Source organism: Dreissena polymorpha, chromosome 10 (assembly GCF_020536995.1).
Source record: "Dreissena polymorpha isolate Duluth1 chromosome 10, UMN_Dpol_1.0, whole genome shotgun sequence".
NCBI lineage: Eukaryota > Metazoa > Mollusca > Bivalvia > Myida > Dreissenidae > Dreissena > Dreissena polymorpha.
Genome location: NC_068364.1, coordinates 34329330 through 34355963, shown reverse-complemented (window position 1 = coordinate 34355963; position 26634 = coordinate 34329330). Strand labels below are relative to the sequence as shown.

Below are 26634 nucleotides of genomic sequence, written 5' to 3'. Positions count from 1 at the left end.
GATCAAATTATTTTACAGACTTCCAAGAAGATTTGAAAACCTTTTATATCAAGTTCAAAAATCAGCTTCCCATCTATCCTCTACCGCCGCATGTGAAAGGGATGGTAGGAGACCTTTATGTTACGCCAAATGTTATCAGACTTGACCACGGAAAATACAACAGAGAATCACAGCACCGCAGACATTCATTAAGAAAGTCATACTCAGCAAATGAATTACACCTATCTGACATTCTACTCTACCATGGCACCATCGTTAACGAAGTTTATATCGAAGGTGAGCCCGGGGTTGGAAAAACAGCCTTTTGCGTGAAAACTGCATTGGCATGGGCTTTAAAGCCTTTCCCTACCGACCCTGACAGGTTTTTTCAGTTTGAAACGCTTGGTCTATTCAAATTTGTTTTCTTGGTTTTCCTAAGGGACTTCAGTGGCCTTGAATGCGATATTGAGAAGATGATTTACCACCACATTCTTACAAACCTGCCGGCCAAGTACACTGATCAATTTCTACAGAGGATTCTTGATGAAGAGGTTTGCCTCATTATTCTGGACGGACTTGATGAGTGGCGACATAGGGACAACAGTGATTGCTTTTGTGGAGCACAAACAATGATTCCACGGCGAAGAATGCGCGACAAATGTTTATTACTGACAACCACACGTCCGTGGAAAATGGCATTCGCGAGGATGTCGTCCGATATCGAAATTGAACGCCGTTTCGAAATAACTGGTGTAAAAGATCCACGAGACCTTGCAGAAAAAGTTATTCAATGTCTTAACAACAAAACACGGAGAAGTGTGATGCCAGATGATTTCTTCAACTCAGTAGAGGACCACAATTTGACACACTGTCTTAACTTACCAGTGCTCAACATGCAACTCCTGTATCTTTGGTATACAGGAGGAAAACTTGGATCATCAGTGTGCGACATCTACAGGAACATGATCGATATGTTGTTTGGGCAACAAAGAATGCGGTTGTCAACGGGCAGAGATATTGAGCAGTTTCGGGACGATGAAAATAACAAAACTCAAGATGACCTTTTAGAAAAACTGCAAAAACTAGCGTTCGACACCCTGATTGACCATGAAAGAGAATCGTCCATCGTGTTTGACCAATCTGAAGTTGACAAAGCTTTAAATTCAGAAGAAAAGAAAAGGTCACTACAAGTTGGGATTTTAACCCAAAGGTCTTTTCTGCAACCAAACGCTCAACATGGCTCAGTATTGTCATTCTTACATAAAACATTCCAAGAGTTTCTTGCAGTACGCCACATTGCTACGACGGTGTCTCAGACATATAATTTAGAGAAATTTATTGCAAATCTTGATGGACACATGCTTAAAATACAGGACATCGCAACGTTTTTCGAATTTGTGTGCGGCATTGACAGCGAAAAGTCAGTTGCGTTCTCGGCATCTCTCATGAACTTTGTTTCTAATGATTTTGAAGCAAAATTAAATGCTATTGGTACTGAAAAAAGTGTACAGGACTTACAAAATCTGCATATAATTCAGCAAGCGCAAGACTTGATTATCAAGGGACTAAGAGAATCAAAAAGCAATCGGCATGAAGCACATTTATATCTTACCCATGTGACTGACAGACACGTGAAAAACACAGAGGTATGGAGGGAGCTTGTTAAAAGAAACGAAACGAGGATCGTATCGGTGTATTTACAGGAACACCATGACAACCCGACCATTGATGTCTTCAGATCAGTTTTTTCATCGTCGAATGACACTCTTGTGTACGTAACACTGAAAGAGCGACGTACGGATATAGACCTTAGTGGATGTATACATTTAAAATACCTCTGCATCGTTGGAGAAAAAGAGCCTGCAAAAACTACCGCGTCCACAGAGAGTATGATTACTTGCAGCCTTGAACGCGTTACGGAAGGGACGGAAAAGATGTTTGCGGCATTATCGAATAATTCTGAATGTTTGCAAAATCTACACGTACATCAATGTAAACATACAAATGATCTCGTCAACATGCTGCCTGAACTGAAGAATCTTAAACGCTTGAAAATATGCCACGTTGACTTTACCAAAGAGCCAATCGAACGACTTTCGGGAACATTGACGTATGTGTACTTTGAAATTGTAACTATTAACATAGTTACGTTAGAGAGGCTGACGAAATTATATGAAGGATCCAGCCATTCCGTGACCTTTAAACTAAAAGAATGCAATGTTGTACCACATCAGGAATTCATTGCTTTTAAAGAGAAAATCAGTTCTTCTAACAAATATAATGTCATGAAAGACGGGTACGAAATGCAAGCGCAAAATCTCCACTTAAATGACGTCTTTGATGGAATGGACGAAATGTATATATTCAAATACTCGCTCAATCCGGACACTAAGTTAAATACCGATGACAGCAAGTGCACTACGCTATATGATAGAACCGTTTCAAGCGTTTGAGATAACCGTAGATGTGTATTCGTTAAATATTAGATGACATGTCTATTGAAACTATCAAGAACTATTACAAAAGAATAAGTTGAATTTACGAGCAAAGCTCAATATTTGCCCACGGATAAATGGACATCCTCTGATCAGGTTGGCTACGATAAATGTTCATATTATGACATAGTTACACCTGTTTTTCATGACATAACATGTTACACTGAGCACTTGCACATTCTTCTACGACAAGTAGATACATATGTTAAATGACAATGATGCAAAACTTCAGACAAATGGAAGAACAATTATGTCATATTGCAGTTTCTCTTCAACCAAGAGTTGTATTGTAATGAAATAATCTGTGTATTTTTGTAACATATGTATTTTTGTTTATGTAAAGAATTTAAATTGTTTGACGAACTTAAATTTTCGTATCTTGTGCATATGCTAGTATATTTGCAGCATGTACTAGTGTATTTAAAGCATATACTAGTGTATTTGAAGATTTTGATATGTGCATAGTATGTCAAAAGTTTAGATCTGTACGAGCTGTGCGGTAAAACATTTTCAAAAATAAGACAATCGTTCAATAACTATTTATAACATTATTGCCTTAAACATGGTCTAATTTTGTACAGTAAAACATTATTTTTTATCATCCTAGAATGTTTTCGTCGGTTTATTTCGGAAATGAAGTATTTCGGAAATGAAGTGTTTGACAAAATTCATTTAAGTTCGAAACTCCTTTCTTTAGGCGCAAGTTGGAATCCCTCGTGGGCCTTGTATCGAAACATAGTTTTGGAAATGTTTTCACATTTCTCTTACAGATAACCGTTATATTGTAATTGCTGCTGAATAAATAGTATATTAGTGAACAGTGTGAATATGAATTATTGTAATATGTTTCTAAATTGTGGGGTAACCGCGTCGATATGCCCCTTGAATTCGAAACAAAGTGGTTTGTTTTTGTTATCTTTACAATAGAAGAAATCTTATTATTGACAATCCGTAATGTTGCGGTCATGAAGCATAGTTGACAATTTAATTGTGCTTTGTACACAAGTTCTAATCTTCACATAATTTACATAGTACATGTATTTATTAAAATATTTAGGATTTACTGACATTTTTCATAATACATAAACCTTGTGTACTGCAGTATAAACCACATAGCAAAAATGAAGTTGTTGTTGATAATTTTTACGTTTAACTTCTGAATAATAATAATAATAATAATAATAACATCTTTATTTAAAGAAGATAGACTTGTTAAGAAATACATCAGATGAAATTACATAATATGCAATTTATATAATACATTTCTTATTTTCAACAAGGTCTTCTAACAAGAAACAATTTACAACAAATACATCATATTTCATCTTGAGCAATAAGAACAAAACATAAAGAATCATATATGCATACACATATAATGATATATATTATAATTAAAAACAAAATGACAGACATAAAACTACAATAACCATTTATGCAAGAACAGTATTTAAACATTAAACTAATGTTATTTACTAAAACAACATGAAGCATGTTCAGTTTATTTCATAAAGTGTGGAAGAAAGATAAGCTTTCAATTTTTTCTTAAATGTAATTAAATTGTTTGTTTGACGTATAGATTGGGGTAACGAATTCCAAATTGTTTTGCTAGAAAATTCAAACGATTGTTTGAAATAGTTTGTTTTTGGTATTCGCACTAGCTTTAAATCCCCCTTTTCGCAAGATCGCAAGTTATAGTGAATATTTTGTGATGGTGTCAAAAGGTCACGTATGTGTGTTGGGGTTTGATTGTGAAATGCTTTAAATACAATAACTGACGTGAAATAGTGATTACGCTGTTCGAAAGTCAACCATTTTAGATCTTTAAATAGTGTTTTTGAATTTGTGCTGTACTTTTTATTTAAAATATGTGCACCACAACGCTTTTGTATTTTGACTATTTTATTAATTTCCGTTTTGGCCGCTGAACTCCAGGTAACGCATGCGTAGTCGGATATAGGTGAGATATAACCATTATAGAAGAGCTTACGCATTTCAAGGGTTAAATATGGTTTTATTTTTTGCAAAAGAAACATTCGTGATGACATTTTTGAACAAACGCTGTTAATGTGTAGTTTCCAAGATAGAGTATTGTCAATATAAAGGCCAAGAAGTTTTTGACAATTTACTGTTTTGATCACTGTATCTGAAATTTTAAGTTTTAGATCTGTCATGTTTTGAGCTTTCCGTTTTGACCCTAATACCATACAAGTAGTTTTTAGTGGATTAATAATCATGTTATTAGTTTGGCACCAATCATTTACAATTGAAAGATTTGTTTGTAGCTTATTTTGAAGTGTTTGAATATTTGTTCCCACAGTGTGCAATGTTGTATCATCAGCATACATTGCAGAATCACATGTAAGATCTAGCGAAAGATCATTAACGTAAATAAGAAATAGAAGAGGTCCTAAAATAGATCCTTGGGGAACACCAGCAATGATGCTTTTACAAGTAGAGGTAGTGTTTTCTGCTTTGATAAACTGAAATCGATTGCGGAGATATGAAGAAAATAGGTCGCATGAACTATCATTAAAATGATAAAGTTTTAATTTGTGTAAAAGAACCCTATGGTCCACAAGATCAAATGCTTTTTTAAAATCCAAGAAAATTGTACCTACCAGATTTCCATTATCAATTTGTTTAAGCCATGAATCAACTATATTAATCAATGCTGTTTGACAAGAATGATATTTGCGAAAACCCGACTGGGTTTTGTTTAATAGACCTGTAGATTCTAGATATATATGCAATTGTTTAGCTATATGCTTTTCAAATATTTTAGATATAGTAGGTAAAAGTGATATTGGTCTATAATTATTGGGATCTTCTACCGATCCACCCTTGTATAAAGGTATTACGTTTGCAATTTTAAGCATGTCGGGAAAGGTTCCATGTGATATACAGTTATTTATAAGAGCAGTGATTGGTTGTATAATGAAATCTTTGCAAAGTTTAATAATGCTGGGTCCTATACCATCAGCCCCAGCAGATTTGTTTGAATGAAGTTGATTAATTAAAGTACTAACTTCTGATGTGGTAATAAACTGAACAGAGAAATGCTTAGACTCTAGCTTAGCATCCAGATATGTTTTAGTGAGTGGAAATCGTGTTCAGCAAATTTAGTCTTTTTAATAAGTTTCGAGATGTCAACAAAGTGATCATTAAGTGCATTAGCTACATTTGTTTTACCAGATATTATCCGATCATCCTTCCTTATTACATTTGGCAAAATAGAGGATTCTGTGTGTTCATTTGATGCTAATTTAATAGTTTTCCAGAGCGATTTCGCACTTGTTTTGTTTTGTACCGCATTCGAAAAATATTCTTTTTTAGCCATTTTGATTGCACTGTTACATTTATTACGCCACAACTTATATTGTGGCCAATTAGATTCACGTTTATATTTATCCCTTAAAGACCTTGCTTGTTTTACGTTTTCGTTGTACCAACCAGGTTGTTGTAATCTCTTCACTTTTTTATATTTGATAGGGGCATTCTTATTAAGGACTGAGTTTAATATGTTATAAAATACTTCAAATGCCTCATTAGCATCCTCTATTGTTTCAACCATATCAAAATTAGCATTTGCTAAGTCATTTTGAAAATTGATTTCATTAAATTTGTTAAAACATCTGTACTTAATAATTTTATGATCATCTGTTTTAACAATTTTACCTTTGACGCTTAATGTAAAAACTACTGGGTAATGGTCACTTATGCCTATTTTTGGTATGATTATCTCAGAAATGTTGTCATATTTTGAATACAAATGGTCTAATATTGATGATGAACGTTCCGTAACCCTTGTTGGAAAAGACACGTGTTGTTTTAAATTAAAATCAGTGATAAGTTTTTCCCATTTCTTATTGTTAAATATGTTTTGGCTTAAACAATGAAAATTAAAATCCCCGGTTGAATACATATTACAATCTTCCATGTCTGCCTTATTTATCTGTAATTCAAATGAGTCAATCCAAGATTGAGGGCTATTTGGTGGGCGATAAACAAAGTTAATTAGATATGGTTTGTACTTTACAATGTTGATTTGTAGCCAAATAGATTCAATATCGTCACTTTCTAAATCATGTCTACGTACAAAAGAGATGCTATCTTTTATATAAACTATTATACCGCCTCCAGCAGAAATAGCCCTATCACGTCTTACAATGCTGTAACCGGAAATGGATATTGTATTAATCTCCGTTTTATCATTTAAAAATGTTTCACAAAAGCCTACTATATCTAAAGAACTATTTTCGTGTAAGTAAACACGAATTTCATCCAATTTAGGCAATAAATGTTGGATATTCAAATGCATAATATGCAAACCTTTATATGTAAATGGAATATAATAATCATTATTTATGTTACATTTTAAAGTAGATTGTATGTGAGATTCCATAAGAACGTTACTATCCAGGGATGATATATCAGTGTCTAAATTATTTATTGTGCTACATTTAATATTATTCAATCTTAAGCAATGTGGTTTATGTTGATTTGTATCATCATTAGCAATAATTAAACTACACTTACATTTGTGCGAGTCACATTGGTTACATACCGACGAAAGAATGTCAAATTTATTTGTGCTATATAACGATGTAGTACGTCTGTCATCAGTAACCTATTGTCTTTTGGGTAGTCTGCAGTCACGTGTAACATGATTTTGACGTCCACAGTTCGTGCAGTGTCGACTGTTTTCATGATTGACGTGTCGACGAACGTACCGGAAGTCACGATTTTCATTATGACAATCCTGATATTCACTCCGGGTGTCCAGGTGTGCGTTCCTTAGATCATGCTGCCTGAAGAAGTTATGGTGCCCATTACGGAAGTCATGATGCCCTTTCCGGAAGTCATGATAACCGTTCCGGAAGTCACGATGCCCGTTCCTAAAGCCATGAAGCCCGTATTGGAAGTTCGGTTTAGCGCTCCGGTATTCACGATGCCCGTTTTTGAAGTCACCGTTAGAAGTTCGCCTCCGCTGATTTTGATCAAGTTGACGATGTTGTTGTTGTTGCTGCTGCATTCTTTTCTTAGTTATATGCACTACTTCATTGATTGCTGCCACAAGTGAACTTGATCCATAATTACTTGGGTGAATTCCATCAGGTCTGAATAGTCGATTCGCCAATTGTCCGTTTCCGTACACAAAACAATTATAACAATCGATCAGCTTTACCGGAAGTTCGCTTGATACATCTTCTAGCATTGAGTTGAAATCGCGTACATCAACATCACGTCGAGGACTTATTTTACAAATAAATATTTCACAATTTGTTTGATCTTGAATGCATTGCGAAGTCTGCAAGATTACATCTTTGATTATTGAAATTGGCTGGCCATTCGAGACATCATTCCCACCAGCAAATATTATTATTTTTGATAAGTCAAAGATATTCATTTTTCGCAGCTTTTCACAGATATCCAGCATTGTCTTCCCTGGCAAAGTGCATATGTCCACAGATTCGCATAATCCTCGCTTATTTATGCCTCTCAAAATTGAATCTCCAATCAGTAACGTCTTCGACGTTTGTGGCGTAATGTTCGATCTATGCTCGCCTTTATTGGTTTCTTCTTCAAAATGCACAGTACTTTCTTGTATATCGGAGATTGCTTGTGGGCTAGGCTCAAGTGTCATTTGTTCGGTTTCTAGTAATGTGTCATTTTCAACGGAATCATCGGACATCCGTTTACTTGTTGCTTCTACAGAGCCATTCCTATAACCTTTGGAAAGAACACTTGGTAGGGAGTTTGCCTTAAGTATATCTCCGAGCGATTGAATTTTTTTCTGTACAGATATATTTAATTGGTCGAGTGTTTGCTTCAGGTCTTGAACGTTTTCCTGTAAACAATCGCATTTGTCTTCCGTACCTCGGGAATTCGTTGTACTAATTACTTTTACACTATGGATAATGTCTTTCATCTCATTGAATCCGCGATTGGTGTTTAAGCTGTGCTCACATACATCTTTGCGCATATCACTTACAGACTTTTGAATGGTTTGAATCAAACAAAAAAGTGTTTCAAAATCAAATTCAATCCCAGTGCTCTCCGTTTGAGTACTTGCGTCAATTTTCACGTGTTGAACTTTTAACACCGATTCGAAATGTTCAGGTTGCTTGGTATTTACCATGAAATTGAAATCATTTATTTCCGGTCTCAAACAACATACATCTTTTTCTTCAGTTTGTTTATTTGTCAACACTAGCATGCATTCTTGAAGAATTTCTTGAAATTTTGCGTTCACTTCATCGACGGTCAAGTTTTCTGTTATTAATTTATTTGAAGTGAGTTGTATGATTTCTAATAAGTCACTTTCCGCAAACTGATTCACCATTTTCCCATTAACCAGACACGAACATTTTGTGTGATACAAGTTAATTGTATACACACCATTTCTTCCGGATGATAGCCTGTATTTAGTTTCCACTAAACTACCAATATTATCATACACTGGTGTTTTTTGACATTTAAATTTCAAAGTTTCAGACTGGTAAAACTCATCAGCACAGCTTTTGAAAAGTTCATACATACCAGTACTAAATTCGATTTTCAGCCCACCACCAGTCACCTTGACAATCGCGTGGTCCCTTGTGGTCGCATAGAGTTTCTTTCTCATTGCCTTTTCACTATTTAACTCGTAGTCTCTTGTTTCCATCGGTCCACTTGTTGTTTCAAGTCCGGATTTTTTTGTAGCGATCAACGCGCAATTCTGTATCCGTTCTGCCATGTTCAATTGGTATCAAAATGACCGCTGTCAAATACTCTATTATTTACATTAAATTTCACATTGATATCATTGTTATTTTCTGTAAAATCTTAGATAAAGCGCATAATTTAACGGAGCTTTTTAAAACTTGTTATGCCGGAAGTAACGTCATGACGTCGCGCGTTGTGCAGACCTTGGTACAACTTAAATTGTTTCAATCCGTTTTCTAATCACATAAATAAAGGGTACTTGTTTGGTCGTAGTCAAAATTCCTATCTTTGCGATCACCTACACGTTAAGGTCAATGTAGGAACTACCGGTAATCGCTGTTCAGGGAACAAAGTCCGCATAATATCAGAAAGATCGTACGGGCAACTGATGTACACTCCTGTTTCAACCCCTTAATATTATCCAATATTGGAAGAGTACGAAACAAAAGCATATCTCGAATACCCATTCAAATGTAGAATTAGGAAGTTTTAAGTTTTTGTAGAGGGTTTTCATGTTTCAATAATGTTTATGACATAATGATATAAGTTGTTATTGTAACGTACAAGAGTTTACGAAATTACAAACTCACACAAAAAGATCATCAGAGATCTAACAATAATTGCGTTGAATATAGTGTTTGTGTTGGCTTTATATGATTTCGCACCAGAATAAAGACCGAGGAAATTAGATTTAGCGTCTGTTTAGCCATTCGAAATGCAATTGTTTTATTTCTTGACCAAACATCTTCTATAGTGTGACTACGTTTGTCAAAGGTGTTTTGAAGTAAGTGTGATCATAAATAACACATCGATCTTCCATTTCTTTTATTTTGCAATCGTTTTTTATGGTAAAATATCACCCTGTGATCCTAAATAATACATCGATCCTCCAGTGCTTTGATTTCGCAACCGTTTTATCGTAAATTGTCACCGCAAAGCAAGCGCAGGATTGCATAATGCGACTTATTGCAAAACCATCGGATGAGTCAGACGAAACAGAATTCCGCTTGTAATTTAGCCTTTCTCTGGGAAAACAGGGTTTAATATATGTGCGTAAAGTGTCGTTCCAGATAAGCCAGTGCAGTCTGGCTAATCAAGGACGAACACATTTCTCCTTAACTGGATTTTCGCTAAGAAGGGACTTCATTTAAACGAAATATTCCATTAAACCGGAAAGTGTCGAGTAGCCTGTGTGGACTTCACAGGCTGATCTGGGACGATACTTTACGCACATGAATTAAGTCCAGTTTTCTCAGAGCGAGGTTCAAGTTGACTGGAGAATCTTAATGCGGGGGAAATAACTGGTACAATGTAAATATCACATCCTGTAGAGTCGTTCCCCTTAATAGAATTCCAAATGTGTTATTTTTGCTCTGAGGGTTTGAAAATGGCCATTCTTCGTTTCCTGTATTGTAGGTAAGAGTCAGCGTTTTGAGCTAGTTTACATCGAACGTTTTTAGAGAATTCCGTTTTTAACAAAGCATTCTTAACGAATTTCATAAAGTCACGCACTTAAGAACATCCGTAGTGATAAGTTAATTGTGCCTGAATCTGGTAAAACGGGACTTATGTGCAAATATAGTCGTCCCATATTAGCCTGTGCAGTCCGCACAAGCTTCTTAGTGACGAAACTTTCCGCCTTAACTGGATTTTCGGTAAGAAAAAAAATCTTTTAACCGAAAAATTCCATAAAAGCGGACAGTGTCGTCCCCGATTAGTACCAGAGAACTATGCAGGCTTAACTGTGACGACACTTCATGCACATGCATTAAACCCTGTTTTCCCAAAACGAGACTTGATTGTTATAAGATCCGGAAAAAGAGGGTAATGATGATAAAATAAAATACTTTTTATTTGTGTCATATTATCTAAAACAAACGTTTTTAAGCAGTGTTCTAAACGATTTTTCGTGCATATGTATTCAGCTATACAGTAGTGAATGTTAGCTTTACATTTACGCTGAATACTTTATTAGGATTTTCCTTTCAAACATGTCTACGAACTCATATCAATCTAAGTTTTATTAATTTTTTAATTTATTCTAAAATGGAGAAATACGCTGATGAAAAAAAGCAGTATGCTTTTTAAAAAGATTGCATTACAGGTAACATTCTCGAAAATGTTTACTTTTCTGAGCTAAAAATCCCTTTTAACGAAATTGACATTATAACTACAATAACATACATAGTTTGTTTCTGTTAAACTAGTGAGACTAGTACGTGTGATCTTTATTGTATGGTACTGTATTGTGTTGTATTGTAGTGCATTGTACTGTTTTGTATTTTACTGTGTTGCATTGTACTGTATTGTATTGCACTTTATTGTATTATATTTGTGGTTTCTCTAATATTTTATTATAGTGTACTATGCGTATTGTAGTAATACTATTAGTGTAATCAGCATTTCATTGCAGTGCTTGCATAATATTAGTTTGCATAGCTATATTAGTTTTGTATTGTTAGTATTGTTTGTATGATATAATATTGTATTTTTAGTGTGTTTGTATTGTATTGTACTATATTGTTTTGTTTTATATTATATCGTTAGTATAATTATATATATAACATTGTATTGTACTGTATTGTATTGTACTGTACTGTTTTTGTTGTTTTTACAATATTGTTTTTTGTTGCATTATGCGTATTGTAGTATTACTATAAGTATACTTAGTATTGCATTACAGTGTTTGCATAATAGTGTTTGTATTGTTATATTAGTTTTTTATTGTTAGTATAATTGTATTGTAGTAAATTGTATTGTGTTATGCTGTGCTGATATGTGATGTGCGCAGAGCTGATTGTGGTGTGTTATGTTGAGCTATGCTATGTTGTGATGTGGTGTTTTATGATGGGCTTATCTATGCTGATTTGTTTTGTGATGTTTTGTGTTTTTGTGAAGTTTTGTGTTTTTGTGATGTTTTGTGGTGTGCTATGCTATGTATGTACAAATCTACTGTGCACAGATGTACTTTAATGTACTGTGATGTGCTGTACTGTACCAAGAAATAGAAGTGAATAACTTTATATCATTCAGAACACAATTATTATCAGTATAAAGCATAGACGGTTCAATAATGATACAATCAGCTCCGTAAATTCGAACAGAAAACTATAAACTTAAGAATTACGTCTGCTTCAAACGCGCCACGTGCAGGCGCGTCTGTTTAACGAATAAAACGTGCCTCTGTGCACTTGCCGCGCATTCCTTCTATCGAGAGAATGTATTGCTAAAACACATGAGGCCGCTCGCTATCCACCTTCATCTCTCCTCATAATTATAAGAATCGCTCTGAGAACACGGGGCGTAATGCATTTGCGTAAAATGTCGTCCCAATTCAACCTTTGCAGTCCGCACAAGCTAATCAGGGACGACACTTACCGCTTTATTTTATGATTTTTTTTTTTTTAATGAAGTCCCCTCTTAGTGAAAATCCTGAAGGCGGCTCAATACTATTTGATACACTTAACTCAACACTATTGGGACCATTTACATAGAAATCTCTTATAAAAACATGACGACGTATAGTTTATAGAGCAGAGGTGGAAACCAATGTTTATATACCGTGAAACAAAGTATTCGTCGGACACAAATTTGTGTGGATTTTCGTGGGCCCTCTCAAAGCCGAAAGCAATCGTTATCCTCCGTAAGATAGGCACATTTAAGCAATAAATCGCCTGCTGATCTAGAGTGAGACGAAAGCAAATGTCAAATGAACACGCAAGTCCGTAGTCAACTATCAGTCATAAGTAAAACAATCATCGATTTTAAAATTAAACGAAAATACCAGATTTTATGAATGCGCGGAATGTCATGTCAACGAAAATAAAAGAGCCTACAGTAAAACATATCGGTGAGCTTGACCGTTGAACAACAATATCAATAGAGATCATGTGAGATGTGGAATCTTTTAAACTTATAGTTCTCAATACATTAAACAGACACAAAATATTACAAAAGTTTACCACGTGGCATTGACCTTTGACTCACAGAAACGTAAATTAAGAGAAGTCACGTCTTTATAACAACCAATCAACATGTGAAATATCAAGTTAAATATAAATGAAAAGTTTTCAAGACATTGAAAAGAAACTAAATATTGCATAAGCGATCCCCGTGGCCTCAACCTTTGCCTTGCATTACCATAAATTAATAAAGTTCATAAAGACCAATCACCATGTGAAATATGATAGCTCTTCGTGAATACTTCTAACGATACACAACGGACCGAATGTCATGGTGGACACGTGTTACGTTGACCTTTGAACTATAGAACCTAAAATCAAAAGTCGCCTTTCAGAAAGACCAATTAACTCATGAAAAAGTAAAGCCCTACAAATATTTTTTTTCAAGATATTGTGCGGAATCGAATTGTGACGGCGCATTGACGAAGGGACGGACAGAAGGGCAGACAGAGAGGGAAAATTCAATATGTATCCATTTGGGTTGAGGGGAAAACATATCGTTACACCATGACGCAATGAAAAACATCATAAAAGCCAATGACTTTAATACGACATTCTTAAGAACAGTATAGTTAGAATTAAACGAAATACACACGCACATCGTATAATGTAGAGTACCCGGTATGCTGTAGTTGTTTTTAAATTTTAACTACATGTTTGCAGGTTTAATTCACGACGTGCTGTAAATTATGCACAATTTGATACTTTTCGTATCCAGCTTAGTCAGAAATGTCATGGTTCAGACGACGGTGTTCGTTTCATGTACGGGAGATCACACAGTACACGACAAATAGTTTGGGTGATGTTTAAGATGCGGTGTCTTGTGTGCCATTTACTCGTAAACCAAGTTTGCGAGTTGGTAACTTTCGTTGTATTGCGCCTGTTATATTAACATTAATTACATTATGTTTTTCCAACAGAGGGCAGAGGCGGGACGAATAAAAGACATAGATGTCCGACGTTAATAGTCATTCACGATACAATTTACTTACTACTAATTCGTCTCTAGACTTTACTTGCTTTCACAGACGTAAATCGTAATCAGGCAATGATTGAGTAGCAAATTAAGGTGTATTACTATTAATACAGTAGATAATAAAATATTTTTAAGCTTCTTATGAGTATTCATTATAATGATATCGTTATTGGTATTTTTATCATCATTAATATCGTTATAAGTATTACTGTTTCGTGGTATGCAAGCGGCATTTGCGTCAGTAATTTTTAGTTAGATGCTCATAACCATAAGCAATTAAGCCAGTTAAGTGCTATTAAAACGTCACGTACGATTAACATTAATTGGACTTAATCTTTGTCAGCGGTTGACAAGGCAACAAAAACTAAACTTCAAAATTACCGACATTCATTGCTTTACAAGAAGCAATTCGTGAGCGTCTGTTAATTAAGTGAATTACGTTTTTTGTAATTCTATGTCCGATTTAGGGAAAAAGAGAGAAGAAGGATGTGAATACAAGACGACCAAATGACACAGTTCGCTCGTCTGACACTTGTTAAAACTTAACTGTACTATGCAGCTTCAGTGATTTTTCCAGAACCATATTAGAACAAAGCCAATATTGCATTATAACATGGTATTCGCAAGTTTTATACTGGTTCAGTCTAAAAACTGTCTTCTATGTGGTTCGCCGTGTTTCACTAATAATTGCCATATAATATCAAGGTGCAGAATCAACGGGGTTTTCAGGGATTTACACACGGGCTGGACTGAATATAATCACATCGTTAAGAACTTTATTTTTGCAAATATCTCAAGTTATTGAAATACATTTGCAAAAGTCTTAAGTGCATAAACGTCAGTTGTTCTTGCAGTTTGTACCGATGTCTTACGGAAAAAGAATAAATCCTTGAGTATGTATGATATCGTTGACAAAATTTCAGGTTCCGTGAAGCATAACCGTGTAGTACAAATCGAATTTTGAACAGAACACAGGCGTATTAAATAAAGTAATTCTGATGTATTTCACATTGCCATAGGCAGCAAAAAAGGTCAGTCTTTCGAGAACTTGTTGAAATTCATAAGAATTTTTTTTCAAAAAGCTATTTGAAATAAAGCACTAACTAACCGTCGTGTTTAAATCCATTAAAGCTAAAAGGGGGAACCCCACAAAGTCCCATGATCCTACAACATGGTAATGTGCAAGTTTCATACTAATTCAGTCTAAAAACTGTCTTCTATGGGGGTTCGCCGGGTTTCACGTAGAATTGCCATATTACCAGTATATGGTGGCCTTCTTTTCCACCCCAGGAAACCCGATACCTTGCGGGTCGTGTAAAACCATAGGGGACAGTGCTGTGCAGTTTGGCATGAACGTACATAGAGTAAGTAAATTGGAAAAATTAAAATTTTCAAAGTCCAATCTGAAACAACATATGGTTTCCTGGTTTTCCCCAGATGGTACATGTATCAATGATTTCCCAACATGGTCATTAAAAACGCAAATTTCTCCACAATAAATAGTTTTCTGGAGAAATGCTGCTGAGAGGTTATGGCAGACATGTGAAAGTTTTATAAATCCTTTAAAAATGGTAGTGGCTTGCAAATTAAAGGAGTTTTTTCTCCTCTAAATGCCTGAACATGGCCCGTTTTGCCCGATCTTCTACTTCAGAGAGCCACATTTCGCTAATTTTTTAAAGAAAATTTGTCAGGATTTTTTCTACATGTAGGCCAATACCTTTGTTATCAATGTTAATACACAGTTGTTTCAAAGTGGACTTTGAAAAGAATTTACTTTTTCCAATTTACTTACCCTATGTAAGTTCATGCCAAAATGCACAGCACTGTCCCCTATGGTATTACACGACCCGCAAGGTATCGGGTTTCCTGGGGTGTTTTCTACGGTCTTTCAACCTCAACCAAGTAATCATTAGAACAAAAACTTCTTGCATGTTTTATGAGGATTATGTTGAGGAAGAGGAAAATGGAAGGGAGGAGAAGCGATTGCACCAACCACTGAGTTAGCCGTATTTTTGAATATTATCAGTACATTAATTTAGCTATTATCGTAAAAATCTTAATCAATTTAATCGATTGCAAGCAACATCAATATTTTCAACCTCCGCACAGAGATTTGACGGGAACTAACATAATAGTAGCTGGATCAAATATGTGAGACCAAGAAACGACAACTCTGCGTGGAGATTGCAATATTTTCTAGGCCTTCATATTCGGGCTTAATATATTTTAGTTTGCGACCATGACACACTGGGAAGACGGGAAGAGAATTCTCCACAGTCATCGTCAACAAAACTAGTCATTTAAGCTATAAAGCTAAGTGCAACGTGTTCTTAAACAAAAATGGTCGATAAACAATCAATATTTAGCAAAACGTGTTCTGAAACGATGTTTATATTTGTAACCGAAATTCTCGCATTCCAATCACCGTACTTTCCCGTCCAGGATTTTTTAACCGAACTATACGCATTCCAATCACCAGTCGTTTTCTGTCCCGGATCAAATACCTTCGGATCTCCTCGCAAGATCGATACGACCTGTCATTCCTCCGAAGATATTGCCTTTAATGGGAGGAATGCAGAAAATGAGAACATTTGATAGCGACACCGGGAGCGTCTGTGCATTTATCCGTGATTAAAATAAACTTGCGGAAAACGATATCGAGATCGGCGATTTTGAGTTTTGTGTGTGCGTCAAATGGAATGAAATGAATAAGACTGCTAACGCTTTGATTTATGGAGTGGGCATTGGTTGGGGTGTATTTAATTGTGTGCTCTTTGTGGTTCCAAATTTTGAATTCGGCTTAAAATGTAAAATACATGTATGTTTGATATTGGCATCTGAAATCGCAATAACGTGACTAGTTTGCAGATCCTACGTAGAAATGCATTACTCAGTAACATTTGCAAATTAAGATATATATTCGATTTTGTGTAGATTTATAGGCGTGCAGTCGTATGAATACACACTTTATGTCGTCGTTTTTATTTTCATTGACTTATACTCATATTTTATTGTCCGCCTATTGCTTGTTTCTGTTGCTTTTTATCTAAAAACCTTTGAGTAATCTTTGCTTTCATGTTATGTGTCTGTTAATGGCTGATCAGAATGCGCGTAATGATAAGAGTCGTGTTCTGACAAAACTGGGTTTAATGCATGTGCGTAAAGTGTCGTTCCAGATTAGCCTGTGTAGTCCGCACAGGCTAATCAGGGACGACACTTTCCGCTTTTATGGTATTTTTCATTTTAAGGAAGTCTCTTCTACACGAAAATCCAGTTAAGGCGGAAAGTGTCGTCCCTGATTAGCCTGTGCGGACTACACAGGCTAATCTGGAGCGACACTACGCACATGCATTAAGCACAGTTTTCTCAGAATGCGCGTAATGATAAATCTCACGTCAGTTACTAATGGGAAAACGTGACTTCTTTCGTGTGCGTAAAGTGTCGTCAAAGGCAAATCAGGGACGATACTTTCCGCCTTAACTGGATTTTCGCTAAGAAAAGACTTACTTCAGACAAAAACCCATTACAACGGACAGTGTTGTCCTAGATAAGCGTGCGCAGACTGCACATGCAAATTTGGGTTGACACTCAATGCACATGCATTAAGCCCCGTTTTCACAGAGCTAGGCCAATTTTGATCCAAAGATTTTCACGGACTAATTCCGCCAATACATGTACATATACTTCGACACTAGGAATATGTTAAGAGCTTGGATTCACGGCATATACCCAATCGTTTCATTTATCAACCAAGTTCAAACTCACCGCGAACCAAGACCTTGTTTATACAACCCCGGTAACCGACGGCTTCAATTTCATAACGCGGCTCTCTTCAGCGTGTATTTGATGTACCTTTGTACTAGTTCGGCGGGGATCTTCTTATAAAACCTTGCGATGACGCGCGATTTTCGTCAGTAATCTGATATCCTTGCGCCTTCTGACGATTTAAAGCTCAGCACCTGTTTTGTGAAACAGCAAAATGTTGGTTCGAGGTTCTCGATTAACATCGTATGCGCGTATATCTTTATGCCATATACTGTTGAACAATTTGCTTATCAGTGCTGAGAAATTTATTGTCTGACATGCAAAGACGTTGAATTGATATCACCCGCCAAAAAAATAAATTGTGTTACTGGATGAGTGCAAATTGCTTGAAGTATGGTAGAATCCTAACAATTCTTGTATCGTATCTGAGACATAGCCCTGAAAAGTTGCATCATAACAAACAAAGGGCAATAACTCTTATTTGAGAAAGTGTGCAGCTATGGTTCTCGTGCATGGTACTTCACAAAATTGATATCTATACACCTATGAAGTTTCATGTTAAAATCTTATATACATGTAGTTTATGAGATTAAGCCCTGAAAAGTTTTTGACAAAAGGACGGACAGACAACGCAAAAGCAATACCCCTCAGCTTTTGGCAATAGATCAAAATACGTATCATTGCGCAACGGTTAGTAAGAGCGTGTATACATAATACTAGTATCAATAGATGTTTGTAAAACATATATGCCTTGGACTTGCGGTCAATTCGTCAATAAGTGCAATTGTTCAGCAATTGTTATCAAAAGCTGAAGACCTGTGACCTTTACCCTTTTTGTATTGATCGAAAAAGTCGATATAGGTCACCCTTCCATCAAGACAAACCAGCATTCTAAAATATGATTATGAACGGTCTCTTGATCTTGTATCTACAATATTAAAATATGCATAACCCAAGCCCCGGTGACCTTGACGTTTGACCTCAAAATTTACAAACGTCTTCTTTTCGTCCCAAGCGATCAACATTCCGTTATAGACGAGTGTAGGTCACAGCATTCTAAGGCCATCGTGCTGAAACCAAAGTTCATGTTACACGGTCAATTGACCTTTGCTCTCAATATCAAGTTTTCGTCCTTTCCTTTCAAGTAACCTATATAGTATCGATTAACATGATTGTAGGACGAAGCGTTTTCTTAATATCATGCAAACACAAAACGATCTACGGACCAACCATCCGTCTGACTGATACATACTTATACTGACTAACAGATTGATTCAATTTTTTAGCTGGAATAAAATATAAAACAAAGGCTGTTTGTAAAACATGCATGCCCCCCATATGGGCTGTCGATGTAGTGGCAGCCATTGTGTGAATACGTTTTTTGTCGCTGTGACCTTGACCTTTGACCTGGTTACTTGAGAATCAATAGGGGTCATCTGCCAGTCATGATCAATGTACCTATGAAGTTTCATGATACAAGGCCTAATTATTCTTGAGTTATCATCCTGAAACCATTTTATTATTTCGAGTCACTGTGACCGTGACCTTTGACCTAGTGACCTGAAAATCAATAGGGTCATCTGCCAGTCATGATCAATGTTCCTATGAAGTTTCATGATCCTAGGCGTGAGCATTCTTGAGTTATCATCCGGATACCATTTTACTGTTTCGAGTCACTTTGACCTTGACCTTTGACTAAGTGACCTGAAAATCAATAGGGGTCATTTGCCAGTCATGATCAATGTACCTATTAAGTTTCATGATCCTAGGCCTTAGCATTCTTGAGTTATCATCTGGAAACCATTTTACTATTTTGAGTCACTGTGACCTTGACCTTTGATCTAGAGACCTGAAAATCAATAGGGGTCATCTGCCAGTCATCAGCAATGTACCTATGAAGTTTAATGATCCTAGGCCTAAGCGTTCTTGCGTTATCATCCAGAAACCATCTGGTGGACGGACCGACCGACATGTGCAAAACAATATACCCCCTCTTTTTCGAAGGGGGCATAATAATGCTTTGTTCCTCATGAAATGCATTCCAATGTTTGTAGTTTTTGAAGGGGGTACATGACTCGCAATACTTCCTATTGAGCCCCACTTTTGGCACTAATAAGAAGATGCCTCTACTCCCATAACAAGCGAGTATACAATACTCTGAAATGTATGCAAGTACATGTTTTGCGTCCTTGTACTAAGACTTATACAACATCACTATTAAATTGTACCGAGCTCTTAGAAAACCGGGCATACTGCATGTGCATGAAGTGCCGTCACACCTTTACCAGTGCAGTCCACACATACAAATCAGGGACGAAATTTTCCGTTTTTATGATTTATTTTTTTTAAAGTCTCTTCTATACAAAATGCAGTCTAGGCGGAACGTGATGTCCCTGATAAGCATGTGCTGACTGCACAGGCTAATATGTGACGAAACTTTGCGCACATGCATTAAGACCTGTTTTACCAGAACGCGGCTCATTTCTAGAGATATTTATGACAACAATGCAAATATGTTCCACATTTATTTTATACAAAACGAACAAACGTCAATATGCACTACACAAGTTTATACCAACACTTGTGCCTTGAAATGACTCGAAAGCGTGAGGATATACGTATATACTAGTTAAGTACGCACTGTACACCATTAATAACTAATTGAAATGAAATAATGAACACGGGACGCGTTCAAAATGCAAATAAAACAAAACGCAAGTACAAAACTTGGCAGGATGATAAAATAACAAAGTAACACAGCTGAGAATGTACATGTACTAAAATATAAAACCTGCACAACTTCAAAAAAAAATCTTTTAAAATCAAAATGGTATTGCTTTCTTAACAATTGCGCAATCATATATACTAGTAGCTATCATCGCCGAAATAATTGGGAGTAACATAAAACTAAGTTTCAACTATAAAATGAGGTAAAAACGGTTTCCTTGGAAACATGAAAAGAAAAAAGCCCTGCTGTCTAACAGACGAATGAATTCTAGCAACAACAAAAAAAATCAACTTGGAAGCAAGACTACTGCAGAAACAGGCGGTGACCTAAGCAACAACACACTTACATTTGAACCACACTCTCGGAAAAATGGGGATTCATGCATGTGCGTAAAGTATCATCCCAGAGTAGCCTGTGCAGTCCGCACAGGCTTATCAGGAATGACACTTTGCCCCCTAGACTGTTGTTTCGTTTACAATATGTTGAACGAAAAAAAGCTGAAAGTATTGTCCCTGATTAGCCTGTGTTAAATGCACAGGCTAATCTGGGACGACACTTGACGCTATGCATTGAGACTAGTTGTACCAGAGCGAGGTTCCTTCAGTTACACAGTTGACTCAGAACATTGCATTGAAAACCTGCAGAAACACATTACATAATGCTTGAAATCTTGCAACAGAACATTGCATTGAAAACCTGCAGAAACACATTACATAATGCTTGAAATCTTGCAACAGAACATTGCATTGAAAACCTGTATTGCAGAAACACATTACATAATGCTTGAAATCTTGCAACCAGTTTACATTGTTTCTATCAAAGCACTGGGGGTCCATATTACAGATGAATACCATAAAGCACACAATAACAGATTCAAAAGCTACATTTGATATTTATATCACTAGAAATCTCCAAACGCTTTTTTAAGCTGCTGTTTTTATTTTAAGCCTTTGCTTATCAAAACAGGTAGAAATAAGTTTTGCAAGATGCAGGTATAAATCAAAGCACAGTAAAACTGCAAGCATTTTAAGTCTATACAAAGAAAACATAATTATTGGAAAAGGCCACAACATAAAAACCATTAACAAGATTTTATTCTACAAACATGAAATTCTTCTATTAGCATTTTAATATCAAAATCATTGAAAGAAATTGATTGAAATGTTATTAAAAGTACTCCAAAATGTAAGGCCCAGTATAGGCAAATGTGTACACAACTTATTCAGATTAATACATGGATTGTTAAAAAAGCATTTTCGTATTTGCATTGTGCACTTGAAAAATGGTTTTAGCTTCATCATTGTGGGAAGCAAACACACATCATTTATAAATGGTCCAGTTCGCTATATGAATATACATGTGTGTATATTATTTATATGAAACACATACCGAATAGTTAACCCTCTGTCTAGTTTATGCACCAGATTGATTTATCTCTGATTGTAGTGTATAAACAAAGCAGTAGTAATTAACCCCTGTACCTCCCACATTTTTTCCTTTCTTTCATCCACAACTGATTACGAGTTTCAAATTTCAGCCAGTGGTATGGTAAAGGCAGATATCTTTTAATGGTGAAAATGTTCAGTACAATATAAGAAATACAAAACCCCAATGAGGGCCCAATCCCTTAATAGTGACCAGCCAGGCAGCCCCAAAATGTTATACAGTGTGTTTTTTTCACAATTTTGGGAATGGGGCCGGGTCACTTTGGATTGCGAAAATATGCAGCATTTTGACTAAAATTGGGAAATTAGTGTTGTTGTTTTGCTAAAAAATACTTCACAATTGAGAATACGTGTCTTCAGTATTATATTTACTAAGTTTAAACTTATTCATAATTGAATTGTATGAGAAATTACACAACATGATCAAAGTAGAAATAATAACATATAAAGTATACCAGTAGATAGTAACATGTGCATGCATTTAGAAATAACATTATTATTAACATATTACTTTCATTACTATTATAAATCACATACATCTTTTAATTAATACTAAAACACTGTACAATGAAATATGTATTTGAATGTCCTATGAAATATGTTACTACATATATGTAAAACAAGAGGGGCCAAGATGGCCCTAGTTCGCTCACCTGAGAGGAGTCGGTTCATTCAATCTTTACCGAACTTCAAACTTGTACAGACAAACATCCTGGTCAAGTTTCATCATTATTGAACCAAAACTCTGGCATATGGAGTGTTTTTGTTTTTGTAAGATTTGACCTGGTTACCTTTATTTTGAGTTGAACCCCTTACCAAACATCAAACTTTGCTTACAAAAATAAATATTTTGAGCCAGATGCATAAAATCTGAAACAAAATTGTGACCTCTAGAGTGTTTACAAGGATTTTGTATAATATAAAGAAAATTTGGACAATATAAGGGCAATAATTATGGCATTAATTATGTGATTTTGCTCATTATCAAACTTTACTGATATCTTTCAGAAACTTTCATAAAGAATGCTTGAGAAGTGTGAATGCTAGAGTGTTTACAAACCATAAAACCTCTTCTGAGCAATCAGGTGAGCTAAAAAGTGTGTTTCACCAATCTGAGCCATTTTCCAACTTGTCCGAGAAATCAATAAAACCAATTTATTGACTAAGTTTCACAATGATTAGGCAAAAAATGTGACTTCTATAGTGTTCGATCACACAGTTTCTCTCGAGTCACGTAAGGAAACCCCCCCCCCCCCCCCCCCCGTTTTTTGACCGATCCGGACCATTTGAAATATATATAAAACCAATCTTTTCACCAAGTTTCATGATGATTGGGCAAAAAACGTTATTTCTAGAGTGTTCACAAGCTTTTTTTATTTTTTACTATATAAATATAAGAAAACCGCCCCCCCCCCAGCAGCCATGTTATTCATGTCATGAAAATTGGGCCAAAAATGTGACTTCTAGAGTGTTCACATGTTTTCACTATATACATGTACATATAGAGAAAAATGCCCTGCCCACTGGCGGCCATGTTTTTTCACTGATCTGGACAATTTTCGAACTCGTCCGAGATATCAATAAAACCAATGTTTTGACCAACTTTCATGATGATTGGGCAAAAATTGTGACTTCTAGTGTGTTAACAAGGTTTCTCTATAGCCAAATAAGGAAAACTGCCCCGCCCACTGGCGGCCATGTTTTTCAACGGACCAGAACCACTTTTGAACTCAACCAACATATCATTAAGACAAACATTTTGACAAAGTTACATGAAGATTGGGCATGAAATGTGACATCTACAGTGTTTACAAAGTTTTTCTTTTTTTTGACCAAGTGACCTAGTTTTTTACCCGGCATGACCCAGTTTCAAACTCGACCGAGATATCATTGGGACAAAGCTTCTGACCAAGTTTCATGAAGATCGGAATAGAGATGTGCCCTCTAGAGTGTTTACGAACAAATGTAAACGGACGGACGACGGACAAAGACCGGTCACAAAAGCTCACCTGAGGAATCAGGTGAGCTAAAAATGTAAGGGAATTACAAAATATGTTGCACTTCAAAAAAATCAGAAATGCAGGGAGAGCTATTATGTAATACTCTTTACATCCTTTCAAGTGATAACAAAACTCTTTGTACAAAATATAAAAGTATCAGTCCAAAAAAAAACCACACAGTCTTGTATATTCAACAAAATGTTTTATTGCCAAAGGCAAACAACAGTATTATAAATACTGCTATGCAGTGTGAAAAAACTAAATTGTAAACAGGGTTGAAAAAAAATCAAACAAGTGAGGAAAGAAAGAACAATGATGATTATATATTTATCATTCAAATGAAAACTTGTTTGCTTAAAATATTGGGATAACAAGAAATGTTTCACAGACATTGATGCCCCCACAAGACATGTTAGGACACTGTATAATCCGCAGAATATGCTTTTAAACAAGTTAGTAAAAAATCGAAAAATGTAGTCCTCATATACATGTATTTGTAATTACAAATGCCACAAATGCCCAAAGTTTCCAGAGTTAAAAACAGATGACAGTTAAAAAGATAAAAATATCACTTATATATGAAGCTTCCTAAAAATGACAAACAAACATACATAAAAATTATACAAGTTTTTTTTTTTAAATACATGCAAACATATATTTATATACATTATTTAGTAAGCCATTAACATAGCACACTTGTATGTTTTACGTTCCAGTATTATTTACTTCAGTTTCATACCAGATGCAATTATGGGCACTGTGTCAGTGAAATAAGTCATTCAAATTTCAACTCTATGCTATGCATACATGTATGAAAGAAGAGTGATTTTTTAAGCACATATTTACAAACATTAAATCTTCACATCATATTTTCAGACACAATACTTCCGGTGAACATGTCCATAAAAGAAATAATTCACACAAAATAAAATAAATACATAAATTATACTGAAAATGGAAAGATATAGAGCAAAATGCTTCAACCTGTTCCTTTTTTTTTATCCCCCCCCCCCATGCTTAAAGGCATTTATTACAAGTGTTAAAGTGGTTATTTCCAATCTTTGAATTTAACATATGTTATGAAAATAATTCCAGACTGGTGCAGCTTTCCACCCTGCCCAATATCAGCTTCACCTTGTAACCATGGTGATCAGAGATCTTAAAGACTTAACCATTATGTAACCATCATATTTTGTTCTTAATGAGGAAAACTACTCCGCCCACTGGCAGCCATGTTTTTCAACGGACCAGAACCACTTTTGAACTCAACCAACATATCATTAAGACAAACATTTTGACAAAGTTACATGAAGATTGGGCATGTAATGTGACTTCTACAGTGTTTACAAGGTTTTTCTTTTTTTTGACCAAGTGACATAGTTTTTTACTCAGCATGACCCAGTTTCGAACTTGATCGAGATATCATTGGGACAAATGTTCTGACCAAGTTTCATGATGATCCGATAAAAAATGTGGCCTCTAGAGTGTTTACAAGGTATCTCTATAGCCAAATACTGAAAACTGCCCCGCCCACTGGCGGCCATGTTTTTAACGGACCAGAACCACTTTTGAACTCAACCATCATATCATTAAGACAAACATTTTGACAAAGTTGCATGAAGATTGGGCATGAAATGTTACTTCTATAGTGTTTACAAGGTTATTCTTTTTTTTGACCTAGTGACCTAGTTTTTGACCCGGCATGACCCAGTTTCGAAATCAACCGAGATATCATTGGGACAAAGCTTCTGACCAAGTTTCATGAAGATAGGAAAAGAAATGTGCCCTCTAGAGTGTTTACGAAACAATTGTTAACTGACGGACCACGGACGGACGACGGAAAAAGACCTGTCACAAAAGCTCACCTGAGCAATCAGGTGAGCATAAAAGATTTCAAACCCTTAAAACAAGAGAGAAAATTCTACTGGCCACATTGCTAATACATGTACAAACATCTGAATTCGACAGTGGACAAAGTATAGAGGGAAAACACCATGTACATCAAATGAATTATTAACTGCTAAGACAAAGTAAAGTGCTATATAAATGCAGCAAAAATTCTACAATCTGTACTAACTGGGGTACAAAAATAATTATTACAAAAGTCAAAAGTGAAAGCATAGAAGTATCTTAGAAGAGTAACTGAACACTTAACAAGAACAAAAATATCCTTTCTACAGTTTAATGCTAGCTTCTAAGTACAAGATTGAAGAAATAATTGTCCTTGATATTTCAAATCCATTGTCACCATGCATTATGATGGATGAAGTATACATTTTCACAGAATACAATGAAAATGTCAAAACAGCAATTGACATTTTGAGATTCATTCAGCTTGTCTACTGTTTTACCACAGCTGTCCTTTCACACCTACTTACAATGATCATTTACATGTAATACTTCAGACCAATGGAATTTAAATTTCATGAGGTGACACGCAAACTGTCTCTGGTATAATTAGCTCTTTAAATTTGCAGCGTAAATAAAAGTAGGCATATTTCGGTCTTAATGCGGAGACAAGAATTAATTACATCTAACACAATTAATGCAAGATTTAACATACACAATACACCACATTC

The 26634-nt window shown here is 35.6% G+C and overlaps 1 protein-coding gene and 1 long non-coding RNA gene across 2 annotated transcripts in view; one reads left to right on the top strand and one right to left on the bottom strand.

Annotated features, from left to right (window-relative positions):
* The window catches only part of LOC127849032 (uncharacterized), a 41705-nt gene extending 27599 nt beyond the window's left edge, over positions 1 to 14106 (top strand). The window contains exons 7-8 of the mRNA XM_052381757.1: positions 901 to 1169; positions 14062 to 14106. Coding sequence (XP_052237717.1) covers positions 901 to 1169; positions 14062 to 14106 — 314 coding nt within the window. The remainder of the gene's footprint in view (positions 1 to 900; positions 1170 to 14061) is intronic.
* A 6288-nt stretch (positions 14107 to 20394) lies between these two features.
* Positions 20395 to 26204, bottom strand: LOC127847220 (uncharacterized). The gene is made up of 2 exons (XR_008033863.1): positions 21365 to 26204; positions 20395 to 21306 (listed from the first exon to the last, which is right to left on the bottom strand). It is a non-coding gene; the product is annotated as an uncharacterized LOC127847220 (long non-coding RNA).
* Positions 26205 to 26634: the final 430 nt, after the last annotated feature.